The 21201-nt window shown below is 38.6% G+C and overlaps 2 protein-coding genes across 4 annotated transcripts; both read right to left on the reverse strand.

Moving 5' to 3' along the window:
* Positions 1 to 2739: 2739 nt before the first annotated feature.
* Positions 2740 to 12206, reverse strand: pdp1 (pyruvate dehydrogenase phosphatase catalytic subunit 1). Of its 3 annotated transcripts, none has more exons than XM_067510635.1 (9): positions 12057 to 12206; positions 9719 to 10024; positions 8934 to 9101; positions 8444 to 8655; positions 8180 to 8261; positions 7167 to 7261; positions 6868 to 7036; positions 6563 to 6781; positions 2740 to 4919 (listed from the first exon to the last, which is right to left on the reverse strand). In XM_067510635.1, the coding sequence occupies exons 2-9, from the start codon at positions 9965 to 9967 to the stop codon at positions 4548 to 4550; spliced, it is 1566 nt and encodes a 521-aa protein (XP_067366736.1). In that variant the 5' UTR covers positions 9968 to 10024; positions 12057 to 12206; the 3' UTR covers positions 2740 to 4547. The 3 variants fall into 3 exon arrangements, with proteins under 3 accessions (XP_067366736.1, XP_067366735.1, XP_067366737.1); XM_067510634.1 differs by having other exon boundaries at positions 8141 to 8261; XM_067510636.1 differs by lacking the exon at positions 12057 to 12206 and having other exon boundaries at positions 8141 to 8261; positions 9650 to 9786.
* Positions 12207 to 12546: 340 nt separating this feature from the next.
* On the reverse strand, positions 12547 to 21162 carry tmem67 (transmembrane protein 67). Its single transcript, XM_067510633.1, has 28 exons — positions 20921 to 21162; positions 19484 to 19572; positions 19313 to 19403; positions 19065 to 19164; positions 18376 to 18439; positions 18196 to 18267; positions 18049 to 18111; positions 17490 to 17641; positions 17259 to 17367; positions 17043 to 17126; positions 16742 to 16807; positions 16508 to 16661; positions 16303 to 16423; positions 16086 to 16191; positions 15925 to 15981; positions 15730 to 15828; positions 15538 to 15636; positions 15134 to 15220; positions 14936 to 15035; positions 14691 to 14830; positions 14468 to 14608; positions 14266 to 14346; positions 14026 to 14142; positions 13799 to 13912; positions 13591 to 13698; positions 13373 to 13475; positions 13128 to 13270; positions 12547 to 13048 (listed from the first exon to the last, which is right to left on the reverse strand). The coding sequence occupies exons 1-28, from the start codon at positions 21123 to 21125 to the stop codon at positions 12968 to 12970; spliced, it is 2946 nt and encodes a 981-aa protein (XP_067366734.1). The 5' UTR covers positions 21126 to 21162; the 3' UTR covers positions 12547 to 12967.
* Positions 21163 to 21201: the final 39 nt, after the last annotated feature.

Raw genomic sequence — 21201 nt, forward strand, 5'->3', positions numbered from 1 at the left:
CACTTACGCATCTCTCTTTTCTCTTCCCAACCCTCCATCCCCCCTACTGGTCAACCCCTGAGAAGCCACAGAGGTGCTGCAGAGAGTTATGCTCTGATTCATCTCTTTGACAGTGTGAGATAAATGATGGCAGGAATGTGGGCTTTTATGCAGCAGAAAGAGGCCACATAACAAAAAACAAACACATGTTGAATGTGGGTGCCCCATGTGCTGCAACAGCCATGCATCCTTCCAGTCCATGTGCCATGTTTGTTAGTTTGTGTGTGAGTGTGAGTGTGTGTGTTGAGGATGAGTCATCAAACCACCTGCTGCTGCAGCTTCCAAAAGTCAAACAGGAGAACAGTGTCAGAGGCAGAGCAGAACACTAAGCTCTAGTTTCAACCTTAACATGGACCCTCTCCAGTGTTTATGTCTGCACTCTCTCTTTGCCTGTATCCCAGCAACACTTTCCACAACAACTACACGCGCACACACACGCATGGAGAGTCCCTGAGAGCTGGCGAGAAAAGTTGACAAGTTGAACTACATGAGAGAAGAGGTGAAGATGAGCCAACCATCTCTGGATATCAAACCTCACCATCACTGTGTTTTCTATACTGTAGAACCCATTTATCCTATTATATAAATGCTGAAATATTGATAGCAATAAATTAAATGATCCATAATTATTTCCAGGACACTTGTGGCCCTCAGTTCAGCTCTATTTTGAAATCCACTGCAGTACAAGTGAATCTTCACCTCGTTTATTAGCAACATTTTGCTTTGTGCAAATAGAAAACATATAAGATCCAACTCAAGGGTTTCTTTACTTTAGTTCAATTTGCTTTAGAAATAAAAAAATCAAGTATTAAAAACCAGTTTCTAATCTAACCCTCTTCTGTTAATTATGAGTTATTTTGGGAGCAGTCTCCCAAATTGTAATATGGTGTATCAGACAGTCATTTTGATTATGTGGGATGATTTTAATTACATATGCTCTATTTTAATCCCACAGTAAAGTAAAAACATGTAAATATATTCCATAAGCACGTCACTAAGTTTGGTTTAACAAACTAGTCAAGGAAAAACATCTGGGCTGCAGCAGAAACGAGGAGTCAAATTGTGACATGGAGATGTTTATTTCCAGTAACCCAAACACACCAGTTCTTCTGGTTTCTTACATTGTGGCAAAGTGTCAGGAGGGATATTAAAAAGGTTTAGCCTCTTTTAACATCCTTGTAATCCTTTGCAATATAAAAGGGGTTACATAGTCCCCTCTACGTGAATAGAAAAGGAACATCATGTTGTAGTTAATAAAAGTTTGTTTTGTTAACTAAAGCTGATATTATTATGGGGGGATCCAACACAAAACAGTAAATTTTAAAGGCTGCAATATTCAGAAAATTGATTGCATTGTAATCTGATTACATATAGCTGCTTCAGAAAGCATTGTAATATTGTGCAATATTTTTCCCATCAATACACACACAATAGTCATATTTGATAATGTGAAATCATGCTAACTAATTATAAATCCCAAACTCTAATTTATAATTTACAAAAGTATTCATATCCTTAGCTGTGGCCAATCAAACTGTGATCAGGAACAATTGGTTTGCTTAAAATTTTTTGGGAGGTCACTTATTTACTGAAGTCCACCTGTAGCAAATTGAACTAATCGGACAAGTTTGGAAAGGCTCAGAACTGCGTATATAATGTCCCTCAATTAACACATCAGGACAAAAATCAAGTCACGTAGTTTGGGGAACTCCCTGCACACCTTCACAATAACAATTTGCGGTGAAGGATAGGAAGGGGATCAGGAAAGGTTTATAAAACTATTTCTAAAGCTTTAGTTGTCCCAATAGTTCAGACACAAACCACCAGGACTCTCCAATAGTTACCTATCAGACCCAACTAGGTAAAAGGTACTGCACTACCCTCTCTCTGGTGAAGTATGGTGGAGGCTTCTCAGCAGCAGGAACAAGGGGATGGTCACAATGGAGAGAAGAGATGAATGTGGACAAACACAGAAAAAAATACTTTCAGTTAAAATGTTCCAGAGTGCTCAAGATCCAAGACTGGGGTGATGGTTCACCTTTGAATACAACAATGACCTGAAGCAAATAGTCAGGACATTGTTAAAGTGGCTTCGTCTCAGGCCGTCTCGATTGATCCAACCAATGCTCAGATGGGAACCCCACAAATCATCTGCAGAGAAACCTGAAGACAGTTCAGTTGAGTAGATCCTATCTATTGGTGTAGGAATAAAGTACAAAAGCTAGTTGTCATCATTGAATGTGTTCTAAGACCAAAAAATATTAACACTACTTTTGACTCTCCTAGATATTAGAATGTTTCTCAACTAGTCTCCATTTATGTCAAAAGTTAATAATCTTTCATCTGATTAAAACATAGTTACAGGGAATGACTGACAGGTTAGTGGTAAAGAAAAACTATTTTTCATTTGTTTTAAAATTTCAATTTAACTACCAAAATAATTTGCTTATGAATAGTATACACTAAATACAATACTGCTATTGGCCATTTATCCTATTTTATTGGACTCTGTAACTATAGCATCATCTAGTGGTAGTTAAACGCATCATGAAAAAAAAAACTTCACAGGTCAACTCATTGTGCACCAATACCACTACTACATCAGACACAGTAACCTTCCAGCTGTTTGTTTGTTAATGTGTCTTCACGTTCACCACCTCACAGTTTGTCTCAACTAAAGCACAAAGCAACAGCCCCAGGTGGTGTGTACTTAGTGATTTATTAAACCATTCCATATACAAAACTGACCCCAGATAAGTTACATATATTGCTGTGTATAATTTACAACTGAAGAGAAACATGAGTAACAATGCTAAAGCTGAATAAATAACCTTCAATATTCAAACAGCTTATTTCAAACGTACATTCTGCTCATTCATTTAGGTTTGAATACACTTTGAATGCACAGCTATTGGATTTATGCAGGAGAGATTAGTGTTGGAAAGTTACTGCTGCTATTTCAAATAATACAAATCTGTAAACCACACCTATTGACCTGTCTGTGGGTGGGACAAAAATCAACACGAGTTTGTCTTTACCTTGCAAGGCTTACATTTTACTCCAACAATATAAAAACATAAGTTTTACAGGTGTAAGCTGATGTCATAACTACAGCAGAGTTCATGCAGAATATTTGTTTAGAAGTTAATTAACAGACAGTGATGTTAAATCTACCACAGTCACTCCAGCCAAAGCCGTGTTGTCGCATTGTCTCTTGTCCCAAGAGATTATGACATCAGGATATATTTGGATCAATTTGTTTTGGATTTCTACTCAAGCACATTGGATTTGAAAGAAAATAAGAAAAAAACAAAACTATCACCACGTCAGTGATTTCCAAACTTTTTGACCAATGAACCTTTAAAATTAACGAACATCTTCTAGTGTCGCTGTTGCACTCAAAAGTTGTGAGACCATTGTTATATTTGAAGAGTTTTTAAAGCTTAAGGAGTTTTACAGTTTACATACTAGATACATTAAACACTTTCACCTGATAGTCACTGATCAAATCTATTGTGCTGTAGTTTATCATCCTCCTCCTCCTGCAGGGTAATATTCAATATAGTGTATATTCAGACATAAAAAAAATACCTTGTACAAGGACAAAAAACATAAAATCAACAGATGCAACAGTGCTTTGTCATAACATCAGCTCTGCAGAAGCAACACAGAAAGTGAAAGAGTAGCAACTAGCAAGTAGCAACTAAGAATGAGAGTCCAATGTTAACATAACAGAGCCTGGGTTGAAAAAAACAAACAAAAAAAAACCAAAACAAAACCAAGTCAGGTCTTCCAAATCATTTTACTTATATATTCCCAACCTTCACCCTCTTTATAATTTCTATAATTCCATGCCTGAGTCTCTCAGGAGAAAGGGTGGTTGAGACATGGCACGAAAATCAGTTTGTAACAGCATCTCATCTCCACGAGGAGATGCGGTTGCCAAAGAACATGGGCAGGATAAATAACATCTGATCCAGTTTTTCAATGGAAATCTTTAAACTCCCTAATGGACTACATGTTTTGTAGCAGTCTTCACAAAAATAAGTAGGTTTTTTTTTATTTATATATATATATATTTTTTAAATAAAATGAGGTAAACTAATTCAGACTACTGCTGGACTGAAATTTTCTTAGTATGGACTGTTTGTCCACAGTCTGTGCCTACATACAGTGTACACACAGATACTAAGTAGTAACACCTGTCATTTTTTTTTTCAGAGTCAAAGTAACATGTTGTGCATCAGAGAACCGAAGATCCCGATTTCTTCCATTTTGTTTGAAGGTTCCTTCTCATAGTGGAGTAGTAAATAACTTGTTTCCACTGGAATCAAGATGATCATAAATCACCTGGATGTTGCAGAGCCAAACCAAAGCCACGTTTAATTCACAGTGAACAGCAGCTGTCACTCTCCTAGTTTTTTTAAGTCCATATGTATGAACGGCCGGTAAGCATGTGTATTCATCAGAAAGACACCAGTTGACGGCTTTGATACCGCTCAGGATTGTCAGTCCTGTCTCTGTGCGCCAATAACATGAGGGTTGAACTGAGCAATGATAATGGTGATGTCATCACGATACATGCGAGCCAGCTCCTCAGGGAGAGACAACATTTTTGACAGCCTTTCGTGGTCCACTGTGCCAAACTCATTGTTTCCTACTGCATGGCGCATCAGGTGGGTCGCTGAGTTCTGATCCTCGAAAGCTGATGACACCCGTGCTTTCCTCTCTTCGAGCAGTGCCTGCATTTGTCCTAGCGTGACCCTATAGCCTCCGACTTTTAGGGGCTGATCTTGATGCACTCCCGTTATATACTCACCCACAATACGAACCACTTCCTGACGGTGGAGGGTCTCCCACAGGCCGTCAGACCCAATTACCTGCATGGTTTGACAGAAAACACTAGTTACTGACTCACAAATACAGTAGTGAGATTCAACATATCTATTCTGCAAAATTCTGCTACTGGAAACCTAATAACACCTCAAATTTAATCTGTCTTTTTCCATTTCAAGCTAACTAGATACAGTTAAGTGCAAAAAAAAAAAAAAAAGGAAAATTTAGTCAATCATTAAAATCAAAACAATATCTAATGCACCTTCAACTAATAGTATGTTTAGCTATGTGGGCACATAGCCAACATCCTTGGTAGTCAAACAACATGCAGTCATGCTACATAATTGTTACAAAAAAACAAAGCCAGATCAATTGGTTTTAAAAATGCATTTTTTTTTTAAAACACTAAAGAACTCCACATACTGTAGGTGCATCTTAATATGGTTCTCATGCTTGTGTAAAAACACCTGCATAAAGAGCACATTTCTAAGATTAGTTTTGTTTTGTTATTTAGCCAAATCTCAAAATTAGTCAGGCAAAACTAATTAACCTGCATATGTTTTCCAAGAAATCTGAACCATAATGTTATTTAATTTCATTCTAGCATTTTGTAGAGGATAAAAATTAACTAAAGTCCAGAGATCTGAGTCACAGTCTGTGATTGAAATGGATCTGGTCTTTTCTGGGCTGTCTATAAACTTGGAAATACAATAGACTGTTCGGAGCTTTATAGGCCGTATTAAAAATGGGGATTTAAATTTCCTCTACTGCCAAGTATTGGAGCTCCAGTCATGAAAAATAGTGCCTTGGCAGCCAATGTGAAACATATGATGCAGTTTTACAATTCACTAAAAGCCATATTTGGCAGGATATTTGCGGCTAAGCTTCAAACAGAGTAATGAAGCTTAGCCACAGCAAGACAGAATACATGTGTGTGAATGAGAGGGACCCAAGTGGAACGGTGAGGTTACAGGGAGCAGAGTGAAGAAGGTGCAGTACTTTAAGTACTTAGGGTCAACGGTTCAGAGCAATGGAGAGTGTGGAAAAGAGGTGAAGAGGCGAGTGCAAGCAGGTTGGTTGTGTTGTGTTATAAAAGAGTATCAGCGAGAATGAAAGGAAAGGTGTTCAAGACGGTGGTGAGACCAGAGATGTTGTTTGCCTTAGAGACAGTGGCACTGAAGAAAAGACAGAAGGCAGAGCTGGAGGTAGCAGAGATTAAGATGTTGAGGTTCTCTTTGGGATGACGAGGATGGACAGGATCAGGAATGAGGACATCAGAGGGACAGCTCATGTTAGATGTTTTGGAGATAAAGTCAGAGAGGACAGATTGAGGTGGTTTGGACACGTTCAGAGGAGAAACTGTCAATATATCAGTAGGAGGATGGTGAGGTTGGAGCTGCCAGGCCTAGAGGTCTAGAGGAAGACCAAAGATTTATGGATGTAGTGAGAGAGGACATGAAGTTAGTTTGTATGAGAGAAGAGGATGCAGAGGACAGGGTTAGATGGAGGCACATGATTCGCTGTGGCGACCCCTGAAAGGGAGCAGCCGAAAGAAGAAGAAGATATTTTCATGTGAAAAATCTTTAAACTGAAGGGTTATTCAATGTGACTATCAGCCCAGAAATATTCTTGTTTAAATAGGTTTATAAAGCATTTGTTGGTAATGATACCGAGTCTTTTCTCTCACCAGGAAGCGATCCTGTGGTCGCAGTTTGTGGTAAGTGATCTCTGGTGTCGCAGTCAGGTAAGGAGGTGTGTGATAGTTTGGGGGGATAAACTTTGTGTGCTCATTTTCATGGAGCTGATCGGGTCCAGACTCCAACACACGCTTCTGCAGCTCAATACTCCACTTGAATTTCACATCCCCAAATGCACGGAACGGCATGAGGAGGCCCAGCAACCGGTCCTGATAGTAAAGAAAAGGGTAACAAAAGATTTAATTAATAAACACTGTAGTAAAAACCCCATTGTGCAGATCAGTAGGTAAAGTACCTGTCGTATGACCGTTTTTCTCTCTGAAGGAGGGTGTTCACCGCGTATTCGAGCAACCTCCTCCTCGTTCTGGGCGCTGTGGTCATTGGAGAGTGTGAGAGCACTGAACGAGCCATCCTCCTCTTGCACCCCCAACACCGCCCGAGCATCCCCTGCATTGGCTATAAACCTTTAAAAAGAGAGAAAACAAGCAAGCCAGAAATTAAATAAGAATGATTACCAGAAGATCTATTTTAAGTTGTGAAACATCAGTTTTGTTCAAATGCATGCATGTTTTAAGTATCCTGTATTGTACACACAGATCTGATCCATCAATGTGAGCCACACAGGCCGTTGCTCCAGAAAAAGCCACTCTCAGAACCCAGTAGTGTAGGTAAGCATTTGAATCTCCCACCTGCAAAATAACACAAAGAGCCTCCAGACAGGATGTTGTATATGGTTTAAAATACATTCAGAGGACAAGACACCTAAGCTCCTCTAAACTCTAAAATTGGCTGCTCATAAATTTCTGCACTGGTGCCATGGGTTAAATATGTAGATATGCAGAGTGCAGACTTGAACTCGGTTGAACATCTCTGGAGAGATCGGAAAATGGCTGTGGACAGACACTCCCTATCCAACCTGTTGAAGCTTGAGAGGTACTGAAATGGGGGAAACTGCCCGAAAATATTTCAAGTGTGTGGCATCATACTCAAAAGACTTGAGGCTGTAATTTGTGCTAGAGGTGCTTCAACAATGTATTAAGCAAAGGTCATAAATACTTATGTACATGTTTTTTTATTTTTATTTTTATTTTTATAAATTTGCAAAGATTTCAAACAAACTCCTTTGACGTTGTCATTATGGGGTATTGTTTGTAGAACTTTGAGGAAAATAATTAAAGTAATCTATTTTGAAATAAGGTTGTAACATAACAAAATGTGGAAAACGTTAAGCGCTGAATACTTTCTGGATGCACTGTATACTCCGATCCAGGGACCAGTGCTAACCTAGCGCGTATGCCAGCTTGGCAGCCTTGCTTCTGCTTTCTCTCTGTCACTTCCCAATTGGGACAGTAATACAAGGAGGCACCGGCAGCTAGACAAGTTCTGTTGGAATGCTATGACCACAGTCTACCTGATTAAAAACACAGCTGGTGGGTTTCAAACTGCTGTTTATCAGCTCAGATATACATTTTATGTTACCACATGAAAAAAAAAAAAACGAACGTCAAAATACTATTTAGTGAGCATTGATCCATTCAGTCATGAGATGATGCATATTCACGTGCTACCTTCACAGGATGGGGTTTGAAACCGCAGACGGTTCCTACCTGAGCCTCCAAAGAAATGTCTTGGTCCAGCCTCTTAAAGGCACTCAGCAGTGCTTCACGAGTGTCTGGAACTTCGCCTGGGCTATGAACAAAGAGAGAAGGGAGAAGACAGAGATTGAGAACAAAGACCAATAACATCACTAGTGGAAAACAGCCGAAAGGCTACGGCTGATGTGGGCATCTTGTTACAAACTACAGATGAAAGAACCAGAAACTCCAGTTTGAAATTGTCATACATTCTTCATTTAATGTTCCAGTCCTCACCTGGTGAGATCTATTAACTCCTGCCAGTAGGTTCGAAGGCTATTGAAGTACAGATTTTGAGCTTCCCTGCTGAAGTAGTCATTGGGGTGTTTGTGCCACTGCAGGATGGGGCTAAGGGCTCTCCCTGCCTCCACTGCTGCCTCAAGCTCACAAAGAGTGTCATGGGGCAATAGAGACACTGCTATGTAATAAAACAACCTCTCACTTAGTGCCTGCAAAAAGGAAGAGAGGAGGAAATTTTAATTCCCCTTAGAAAATCCTGTCAATGCAACGGGATACACATTAGCTTTACAAAATCCATACATAATCCTCTGTAGGTTAATACTGACAAAGTTCAGTTAAGCAAATTTTAGTAGTTTATAGCCAAACACTTTACAGTGTGTGTCCAATTATGCACTGAATGCAGCGAACACTGCTGGACCATTAGATAATTAAGGTGGTTTATGATACAAACTACAATAAAAGCATATGACAACACACTCAGCTTTACCTGTGCACAGGCACAGCCAGCATGACCATCAAACACACCCAGCAGCATTCCTCGTGTCTGCAGGCATGTGGCTGCACTGCGACGGTCCTCTATAGGTGCGTTAGCTGGTAGCTGATTACTCTCAAAACCCATCACTGAAGACACATTCTTCCCATCAAACTCTGGCACCTAGAACCACAACATGTAACAACACAGAAACTTGATGAAAGACTCTGGCGATTTCCTACATTATTCTTTTTGTCAATGATCCCTATAACCAACAATGAATTGCCTGTACTCACACATAGTGACTGTCAGTCTGCCACCTGGTTTAGATTTTTAAGCTGTGTACACCTGTAGAAAGTTTAACAAATGCTGGTCCAAATGCTCAAAATTGCCCTTATGCTGTACAGCAGTCTGAAGTAAGATGGTCAATTGCCCATGCCCGAGATCTCTGGTCTGATCTCTGCTACAGCAATTCAGAGCATTCGAGGGAACAGCTTTTTAACTCTCCACCAAACATTTTGTAATAAAGAATCACATCACCCAGTGAAACAGTTTGGCTGATGTGTTTTTATTTGTTTTTGTTAAACAAATGAAGATTAGTATATCAGTTTATTTAGTATATAAGCTAACACAGGTTGCTAACAGACACCATGGTTGAGTACAGGGAATTTATTGACTTTTTAAGGGTTTCTATAGGGATTGTTGACAATGTGATTAATTAAAAAAATTACCAAAGTTATCCTTTAATGCAGTGATGGTCAGATGTTTTTTTTCCTGTGTGCACGAATGGTCCCACATACCTTGAAGCTGTACTCATTGGCTTTGAGAATGGAGTTGACCTGAGGAGGTGTGAGGATGTAGCTGCAGAGCACCGATGCTGTCTGGTAACTTCTTGATTGCTGTTGACTAAGCCACATGTCGGATGACCACCTTGAGGCACGTTGGTGACTGACAGATGCTAGCTGCGACTGGTGTTGGCATGGCAACAGACTGGAGGCCAAGACCCTTGTAAGGGGTAAGCCCCTGAGCAGCTGATATGTCACTGGCATGGTTGATGGTGCACTGCAGACACAAACACAAACTGCCCACCACTGATCTGTATGCACCTAATGAAGAGGGAAATACAAACAGACGTCAGAGGCAGAGCAAGTAGAAAGCAACAGCTGGAGCTACTGAAAACGGAGTGTACTCTCCATGCACAACTAAACAAACACTTATGTGAATAAGGTTAGAACATACTGACTGTTAAATTGTAACTCCTGAATAAGCCAACAGAAAGGCCACAAGAGTAACCAGTCATTTGTAGTATAACCATAACATCTGAATATTTATATGGTGTTCAATTCAGTATTTGGTTCCGTCCTAACTGGCCAACATTCACATATTTTGAGCATGACAAGTTAAGTTTAAGGTTTGAACTGTTCATTGGCTGATTGTTGTACTGGCTCTGTGGAAACCTAACCTTTTAACCTACTGGGAAAATATTATGCCTAAATTTAGACTGAACTTAGTGTCATTACCATGTGGTGAAATAGATCTGAGGCAATTAAACTTCAAATGTAAGACAAAAAAAAAAAGTCAGACTAAAACCATTTTCCTCCTATCTTTGGCAGGACATATGAGCTCAATCAACGTTTAGTTACTATTATTATACATAACATTTTATAAAAATGAACTAACAAATGTTGATGTATTATTTGGGTTAACCACTTGTCAGCACACAATGTGGTTAAAATCAGCTCCACATTTACCCTTGACCCCTTTTTTAAAATTACGTACTGTACTTTACATGTTTTGTCATAATTACCATCTTGTTGTTTAAAATAAATTTGTGGAGAACTTTGCTTTATACGTAAATGTAGCTAATCTGCTTAGTACGTGTGCTTGAGTAAAAGATTTGAAGTGGTACTTGCAATGGATATTGTTTTTAGGCCAATACTTGCACTTATTTGAGTACTGAGTTTGTGTACTACCACCTCAGCACACAGTGTACATTTTTCTGTGTATGGGGCTGTAAAGCTGCAAACTGTTCAGTGTGGCTATGTTGACCCCTGTCCTTCAGGACATATTAAGACTGCGCATGTTAATGTTGTTTTTGGTTAAGAATACCTGTACAATTTAATACAATCTATTATAAACAGCACTGCAATAACTTAAATTCATGAAGTTAATACAGTTTCAGATTTTGGTGAAATTGTAAGGAATTTATAAATTCAATTATACATTTTTTACTATGGTCACAGTTAAACATACACACAGTGACATACAGGACCGCAATGTATTTAGAAATATTACTATTTGCCCTCTCAATTTACACAAAGGACAGATTCAAGAACACCTCTGAATGCAAGATTTAACGTCCTGTAGTGGAGAAAATGTGTGATACCACCACCAGAACATGTCCTAGTCTGGAGTTGTAAATCTACACTCTTCTTTAGCCGCAGGCTGCACACCTTGCTAAAAATAGCTTGGCATGAATTTTAGAAGTGACATTTAGATGCTGAAAAAAATATCTGGATCTGAATACATCTTTCCATTTACTCTGTCATCATTGCATAATTTGACTATGTCTGCAGTCCCTCTCTAGCAGCACAGATGAAAATTTACGCTGCTCAAACTGGAAAACATCCTGCAAAGGCTGACCTCACTATGTTGAAGCAAGCTGGAGAGCTAAAAAATTCCACAAAACCAAATCGTGTATGAGTCAGACTGACCACAAAGGTCCCTCCCAGTATAGATCTTTAAGAAAGTGGCCATGTTTGTTGATATTACTAGCTTTTCCGCGCTAGCTACAAAGTCTGCAAACCATAAGATGACCTCAGCACAGTTGGCTGGAGTTGCAATGCAGAAAAACGTGTCTCACAACTACGTAAAGCAGCCACACTGTGCCACTAGATCACATTAAGAGATTGTTGTCAGATTAAGCGCTCAAACAGATACGAAGTGCGTCAGTCAACCACGCAGCGCAGCCGAAATCTAAGCTAACACGGGAGCTAGTGGAGCGGCGTCTGGGTTACACCCACCAACTGTCGTCAAACTGGATACAGTCTTTCTAAGTAAAACACGACCGCACCAGCGAAACCCCGCAAGACTCAACAACATATAGACGAAACATGAAAAAGAAGAAATAGGACTGACCCTAACCAACGGATGTGCAGAAGTTATTGGAGATCATGACTTTACCACCAACCCTCCGGTCTGTCTCATCCTGGAGCGCCGCACCATAGACTGGACGTTGATTGGCTGGTTACGTACAGCCCGTAATGTCGTCACGTCAACCGCATAGGCACGACCACCGACGACATACTTTTTAAACTTTTTTTTTTTAGCAATCGATAGGAACATTTTTACAGAGATTGTGTAATTGAAGTTAGAAGTTAATGTCAAAAGTAAAACACACCATAAAAATCTCTGTTACTTGCATCATTAATTATTTTTTACAATTATGTTTAATTCTTTGTACAATTATTTCCACAAAAAAAAAATCTCAAGCTAAACTATAAGGGTAAATGCTAACAAATTTTATTGGGTGTACCTGTACTCTGCACACGGACAGTACATTTTAAATAAATACAAATTTCTTATCAAGGCATATAACACAAAAACAAACCAGAAAAATATTAACGAGTAAATGTGTGATAAAAACAGATTTATTCAGTATGTTATTATAAGCATTCCAGGATTATCATAATGGAATTGTTTGATGCATTTAAAACAACTGTGTTTTATTAAAATGACATCAGAATAACACAAAACTGTGTTTTAAAAAAAGATTTTAATCAATAAAAATAGCAAAAAATTATATTTACATAATGAAACTGTAGTGAGAAAGTACAAAAAAATGGTAAATGGTCTGCATGTATATAGCGCTTTACTACCTATTGGTACTTAAAGCGCTTTACACTGCTTATCATTCACCCATTCGCACTCACAATCACACACACTCACAAAGTGTGAGATGCAAAAAGAGTTGTAAAAGCCATGGACAGTAAACATCTTTCAGAGAAATGGCACTAAACACCACTAAAACAATAATTAATCTGGAAATTTTATATCAGAAATCTCTCATCCACCAGAGTTTTTCTGACAAGGTTCTTCCTTCCAAGAATGTTACGGATCAAGCAAAATATCTGTAACGAATGAGACAGTTTAATACATGCTATTTTTAGAACTTGGAAGAAACATAGTGTATACACACCAAATACTGACCATTTGCTGTACGTATGTAAGCACAGCTGCAAGTACAAAGCTCTGAGATCCTAGGTCAATGGCACAGAAGAACAAAGTGTCAAAGATCAGTAATGTGGCCTCATTTCCATAGAACAGCACATCGCTGAAGGAGTAGGCCTCATCTGCATTGAGAAACACAAAAAGAATTTACATGCAAGCACAGAAACACATATGCGTGATACCAAACAGGAATGTACAGCATGTCTGGGCCAATGGGTCATTACCATTATAAAAGATGCTTTTGTCAATGGGTTCAAGGAACTCCATCCCTATGACCCTCTCAAGCATGAGCTTGTCCTTCACAATATAGTCCATGTCATGGTGGGCCTAAGGTAAACAGGGCAACATGAGAGACAGAACAGGTTCATCTGAACAAAATATGTCTGAACAATGAAAACAACTCATATACAGAACTATAACAAAAGGTGCCATTTGTACTAACATGGTCTATAACGGATCCCAGGAAGTGGTTCATGGTGTAGTAGGCTCTGATGTTCTGCTCAAATGTGTTGCCAAAAGATGAGTCCATCAGCCGGGATGGGATATTCCTCTGAAAAACAGAAAATGTGACAATTAACTATGTGTTTAAAAAAATGGAAATTCTTAGAGTTTATAAGTGAGTTATAAGCCTGACAGAGGCAAGCACACACCCTGAGTGGCTCCCGTATCCTGTCATACTGTGACCGAAGACGGTTAGTAAGAGACACCTGAAAGGTCTGGACATCTGTGTTGGGAAGCAGTCCTCTTTGACCACACAAAGACTCCTTGTGACAGAAAAAACATGGGTGAACAAAGAGAATGGATGGAAAATTAAATTAATACTGTCATAAAATATGCAAAACTACTAACACAACATGTAGTTTGTTGGTGTACGTACAGCTTCTCTCTTTAAATTGCTGTTCATTTCTTCCATGTTTGTGTCTGCATGTCCATGTACTGACCGCCCATGAATGTAGTAGCCAAAGCAGCGTTGAGATAAAAGAAGCACAGAAATCTATAAAGGAAAACAGACAAAATTTGTCATGTTGTGCTATATAAATAAAACGTAACAAAATACAGTCATGTAAAGCAACACAGACTGATAATCGATTTAATATATAATATACCCATTACTTACATTGCTGATTGAGCAGAGATCTACAAACTGACGGATTTTGTCCTCAATAAAGTGCTCATAAAATACAGTGAAGAAAATCACCTGTAGGGTTAAAGTATAATTTTTTATAGGAGGTCTTTCTGTGTATTTACCTCATTTTATAAGAAAGACAAGAAGAGGTAAGAGGTTAAAGTAAGGAGAGGGAAGGAAGAGCAAATTTTACCTGCAGCAGCCCAATACAGAGCCACAGAGTGGCTGCCAGACCATAGCGTAGTGTCAGGCTGTAGGAAGGTGTGTATGCCTGTGAGGACCGTTGTAAAGTTGGCCAGGGGTCCCTTAGGGCCAAATTAGAGAAACCCAGCGCCTGAACAAAAAAGGGTGACATGTCAGCAATAAAGAAAAGGGACACAACAAAAGCTGGGTGGATGTGTTGCTATAAGATGTACTTCAAGAAAGAAGAGCACAGCCATGATCTGAAAAGTTGGGCTGATCTTGCGGATGGTCTGAATTTCATTCCACTCATTGGCCACAAAGTAAGTCCTCCAGATGCTGACTGGGGAAGTCTCACGCTTCGACTCATTACCAGCTGCAGCAATAATGAATATGTTATATGGGTTCAAAAAAGTTTGTATAAATACAGTAGTCATTTTGATGACAACAAAGCTAAAGCTCAGAGTAAATGTGTTTGTACCTTGTAAAGTCCGGCTAGCTTTGCTTCGTGGCCTCTCCCAATCAATAAAGAAAACATCAACTGACACCTGAAGGACCAGCTTGTGAAGAAACTGGATAGACTGGATTTCAATACACAAAACGACAGTTTTCAACATTTGGATTTAGCATTCAAGAAGATTACTGCTAATTTTCAACCCTGTTTAAATAGCTGTCTGACCTTGAGAGCAAAGGCACAACCAATGTACATTGCAAACTGGTCCTCCTGAGCAGGCAGTGGTAACAGCACTGACACAAACTGTTGGGCCTAAAAAGACAAATACACAAATAAATCCTAGAAAGCCCCTAATAATAATCACCTAAATCTAAATATTCCTCTAGCAGAAAAAATATAAGAGGAAGTAAAGCAGGAATAAGACTTGCCTTGAATGTCTAGAGGAGAAAGGTCCATGCAAAGAAAAAAGAAATGCTTTGTGTATTCCAAAGAAATTAAGGTAATAAAGGAAAATAACGAAAGCAGATAGTGGTGTAAAAACTAAAGACCAAATAGTGATCTAAAAGTGTAAAAGTGTGAAAACTGTCCTATAAAAGAAAGGCCTGTTCCTCAAATTGAATGAAACTAACCTTGTAAAAGATGAGCCAGTAAAGTCCTGTTCCTACAGTGACGGCGAAAAAAACATTGGCAAGATCTCCAGCATAAAACAAAAAAAACTTCAGCGTAGTCTAGTACAGAATGAGACAGAGGCCAACATTACTTTGAAAATATACAAATACAAATTAAAGTGGCTTCAATTATGACATGTAAAGACGCACTACCTCCAGATCAATGAGTGGAGAGGCAATTCTCCTCTTCCAGCTGATTGTTTTCAGTAGAGAGTAGAGCACGGCCACACCACCCAATACACCAAGAGCAGTCTGTATAAATACAAAAAATTCATAGCAACGGTTGACACTGCATCACTGTGTGCTGTGACATAAACACCTTAATGTTTCATTCATACATGTACTCACATCTGTCTTCATGCGAGCTTCACTCTGATCCATCTCGTACTCCACAGCAAACGTCGTCTAAAAACAGATAACACACAAGAGAACTTAGAAGGGGAGAAATGTATGTGTGTGTGTGTGTGCGTGTGCGTGTGTGTGTGTGTGTGTGTTCCTGGCCCACTCACAGACACAGTTTGCGTGTTGATATCCGTGACTGGAACATCACTGTACATCACAGTCATTAGAGGGGGAAACACCTGTCCTTCACGGGTTCGAGGAACCAACAGAAACCTATCAACACACACTTTTGATCAAAAACATCATCATCGCTTCATTAAAGAAAGCTCTCACCTTTATTATTTTGTTATTTATGTTACGGTGGCTTGAAAACTGGAAGCCCACCTAATTTTGATACTGCTGACCACACGGATGACTTTAGGCAGGGAACTCAGGCTCTTCTCTCTTCCACTCAACGTGTCAACAAGAAACATACGTCGAGACAGGTACCAGTCCTTCATGCTCTCTGTACACAATATGTACCAGAAAATATGTTAAAATAATGCTTACACAAACATGAACACACACACTTTAAAAAGTAAAGTACCACCTTGGTTGATGAATTGTCCATTGTGTTGCTGGTTATAGACTAATGTCGGAAGCGGGAGAAGTTGCCTGTTCTTTTCTTCACCAAGGTCCATAAAAACATCGTAAAACAAAGGCTCGGGATGCGCATCCAATAACTGTGCTACTGACAGATCACACTATATGCACACACACACAAATGGGCATTACAAGAGAGTTTGTGCATGCCTCTGAGCTAAACGAAAGAAGAAACACTTACGCTTTCTTTATAAGCAGTCCCAAAGCTAAAGGCTGCTGCCTGTTTAGTGGCTGTTTCTGGACAAAGCTAGAGGAGAGGAAGAGAAGAATTGGTGCAGAGTATTTACCAGTCTCTTGTATATTATATTAAATAAATAAATAACATGAAAAAAAAAACAACACTTAATTTAATCAATGCTGGTTGCGAGGCTGACTGCCAACCCATCTGGGTGAAACAGGCAGCCCTACACATATATTATTTACAAGATGTCTGTGTATTCAAGCTATGTTTCCAATTTTATATTCATTCTTTGACATCTTACCTGAAGTATACCTCTTACATTTTCCCATCTGAGAAATTCTCCTCTGACATTATAGACAGCAGCAATCAGCTTAATGTTGGTGTTCTGACAAACAAACAGAGTATGCATGTTAATTAAGACAGTGTTGTCTGTACTGTCTAAGGTATTATAATGTTATAACGTTAGAGTTATAATTTAAAACTTTTCATTAGTTATTTTTACCAGTTCATATCTTACCTTATTTGCTCCTTTAAAACTGAATCCAGTGGGAACAGGACTAGTCTGAAGCACTCGATTGGCCAGTCCTGGTTCATCCCCATAGTAAAGCCATGGAAGATTAGCTCTCCTGGCGACAGGGTATTAAAAGTGAAATTATAGTGAAACTGAATAGCTAACACTTGTTTAGTTCAATAAAACTTTGAAAATAGCATGATTTAGACATATGCCATATATAAAATGACAAATTACCAGTAGGAAATGTCTTGTGTTGGGCTTGCAGCCCTTGATCTGAAAACACTGTTAAAGAGACCACAGGCATCGGTGGAGAGGCCACTGAGAGAGTGCATGTTCATCACACACATGTTCCCAAGAGCCTGGCATGCCGTCAGGTTTGAGAAGGCCTGTAAGCACACAAAACACAATTGCATGTAAATACCTCAGATCTATATAAATCAAAATCCTTATCCTTAATCCTTATACTAATATGAAAATCTGTTCCTAGGTTTATTCCAAAAAGAGGAATAACATTTTAAATAATCTATATATATGTGTTTATTTAGTACATGTAATTTGGCATAAATTATGGTTAACCTTTCTATTAATTATTTCATAAACATAAATCCTGAAATCCATTCTTTGCTATTATATGAAAAAATTGATATAATAGCAAAGAATGGTATTTTCAGTGTTATAATTATTGCACCATTTTCTCAGTGTGGCTGTAGCAAGAACTAGAATTGACTTTCTATGTTTTTAATTACAGAATTGCTTTTTTTTTTAAAAAAGAAAACAAAAGGCATGAACGCACAAGGCACGCTGCTGTTGAGGAGTAGAGGTTTTTCACAAACCAGGCTGACTGAACACTGAATTTCTACAAGGAAAACAGAACAGAAAACACAGATCAGAACATAAAAGAAAATAAACAGACTAAGTGACAGAGGGGAATGAGACTCACCAACTGAGCATAGTTGACACTGGGATTTACATTGGTTGAGAGGGTGTCTGAAGGGAAACATAATCCACCTCCCTGCAATATTACATCAGGCCATTAATGATAGATGTATTCTATGAGTTTGTTATAGGATGGTGTGTGAATGATGGAGGGTAAAAAGGGCAGACACTTGGATGAACTTACCAGGACATTAGGAGGGTTACACTCACATGATGTGGTAATGAAGGAAGCCTGACATCTCTCACACCTGAAAGAAAATTTGGCAAATCGTTCCATCCCATGTATATTGTAAAATGAAAGTCTGGAATCAAGCCAGCCTTTCTTCACTTCCCTGTTCATCCCAGCAGTGTAAAGGGAGAGTGAGCAACGATATGCCACTTGCCAGAGCAAACAAAATGCACAATGGAAGAAATAAAATCTTGTAATGAGGAGGATCATGAAATACTGCTTATGGGAGACACAGACAAATAAAGTAGGGAAAATACACAGTGGATTTAAGTAGTGAATCAACAAGTCAGTAACAAGTGTCAGAGAGAGAGAACCAACAATACTGTCAAATTTCCTTAAACTTTCAAACCTGTTGGCCTTTACCTCATAACACAGGTTTATCGTACTAATATAATGCACTGATTAAGCTTGGTCATTTAACTGTGGGGTTGCTGTGCAAGGCTCCTGATAAAATGCTCTGTTTACTTAATATTACCTTCAAGAACAGCTCCTTCATTCTATGGTTTGATCCATATATAGGATATCCATCATCCATATACAACATTTAAAAACCCCAAATACCTAATAATGTATCATTTCTAAATTTTACTCTATAACCTCTTGACTGTGAATCTGTATGAAACAGCTTATTATATCTATCATACCTGTCTCCACCGCTGTTTGGTACAGACCAAGCAGGGCTATTTCCATTGCAGATTTCACATTTGGCCTCATCCAAAAGGTTTCCATTATTATCTCTCTCCACTGGAAAACAGGTTATATTTAGGCATTTATATATAAAATACACAATTATCAGAGTAATAGGCTGATTGTGTTAAATTTGCAGCACATTCAACATTATATTATATAATTTCTGGTCCTCTACAAATTAGCCTTGTCATTCACTACTCACCCAAGATATTGCCTGGTGGGCACTGGCAGGTCCCATCATCATTGAGATTGCCCGGACAGCGAATACACCCAAACCCATCTTTAGTTACTGCCTGTGAAAAAAACAAGTTGTCAATAGGGCATCATAACAAAAAATAACGGTACAATGTGAAGCAAAGGACATTGTACATACAGGTTTGTCAGTGGGACACTGATGACAAGTAATGGAAGCCTTATCACTTGTAAGAGTTTTGTAACCAGTTTTGCAAATACAGCTCAATCCTGGAGAAGGAAGAGAAAAGTATACAGTTAAGAGACACACAGCATGGAATTGAGTTTGAGGTATAGTTCATTTAAAAAAATAGAAGAGAAATACCAGAAGCTAAATGATGACAAATTAGAAAGTATAACAAATTTTTTAATAGCAATTCATCTATTAAAAAATTTGTACAAAGAGACTATGTAACACAACTAGGTTATAGCTTATGATGACCACATACCTCACATTGATATAACAACATCTTTATAACTAGTTGCTATAATTCACTATGGACTTTTCTGAGAGATATTTGTAATGGAGCTACCAGTGTTCAAGATTGCCTTATAGGTCAATTTGTTTAAATAGCTCATAAAATCTTTTTTGCTCTGTCAATGATTATTTTATAACATTTCTACTGTAGATTTTCTTTACTGAAAACTACAGATTTGATGCTTGAGAAGTGGAGCTGGAAAAATGATTAAATGCACTTTTATGCTGTTATATTGGGGGATTGTTCCCGGTATATGTCAAACGAGCTTCTATTTTATAATCTTGCTTGATATTCACTTACATTGATGAATTTGGGCAAATTTGAATGAGGGCTTGGAAATTACAAATATTGTCACTAAAGTCTTTAGACTAATAGAAAGTACCCAGAAAATACTTAGATCAGTTGTATAAATAACTTTTACAGCCAAATTCCAAACATTCCCTAGCTTGCGCTGCAGTCATTGGTCTGGTGTGATTATGTATTGACTATCTTTGGTCTTGGACTTTTGAATAAATACAACAAGTAATCTCAGCATATCGTATTAGAAAATAGTAATAATTATTTTTTTGACATTTTATAGACCAAATAATTGATTGCCTTTTTTTTTGTTAAGAAAATAATAGGTACATTCATTGAGAATATAAAACATATTACGATTTTGAGTTGATGTATGCACAAACGTGGAGCGCAGGTACTTACTCATCATACTGTAATACTATTTATGATGTGATGTAAAATACTATCTTTTATTAATATTGCAGTATATTTCTGCCACATTGGCCTTACCTACGTCTATTGTTACAGGAACTGATTTTACTCCATAACAATCCAAACATCACACGAGGGTCTCAGCTTCATGCTGGAGTTTCCCTTTTTTAACAGTAAGTTTAGCTGAGGGCTAAATGTGGGCATTGAACTGATCATCTCCCTGCTACTGCTCAGCTCACTGTGCTTTCTTGGAGTCGTTCGTGCCTGACCACCTTTTAGTCAAAGTAATTTTTTTTAGTACAAGAGGTATTAAAGGTATTTTCCCGTTGACGGAGTAAGGTCCATGTTAGCTAGCATCAGACAATCTGCACCTGTGATGGGGGACAACTGACCTGTTGTGCTCTGTCGCTGATTTAAACCGCAGCTTACACACGACAGACTCGAGATATCGAAAAACTCTTCCACGCCACAATCTGAAGGAGACTTAAAGGGGATGATAAACTGCTGGCAGCGAAGAACACGTATGTATAATAGGAAAATTAATGTTATAGGCACTTCATATCTGCTAACAAAAAACGATAGCGTCCTCGTCGCCATAGTAAACAACCGTCTTCCTTCCTACCCACAATCCTATTCGTCCAGCGTGATGAAGTTGCGACCACGCGAAAAGCCA

The sequence above is a fragment of the Channa argus genome, chromosome 7, assembly GCF_033026475.1.
Source record: "Channa argus isolate prfri chromosome 7, Channa argus male v1.0, whole genome shotgun sequence".
NCBI lineage: Eukaryota > Metazoa > Chordata > Actinopteri > Anabantiformes > Channidae > Channa > Channa argus.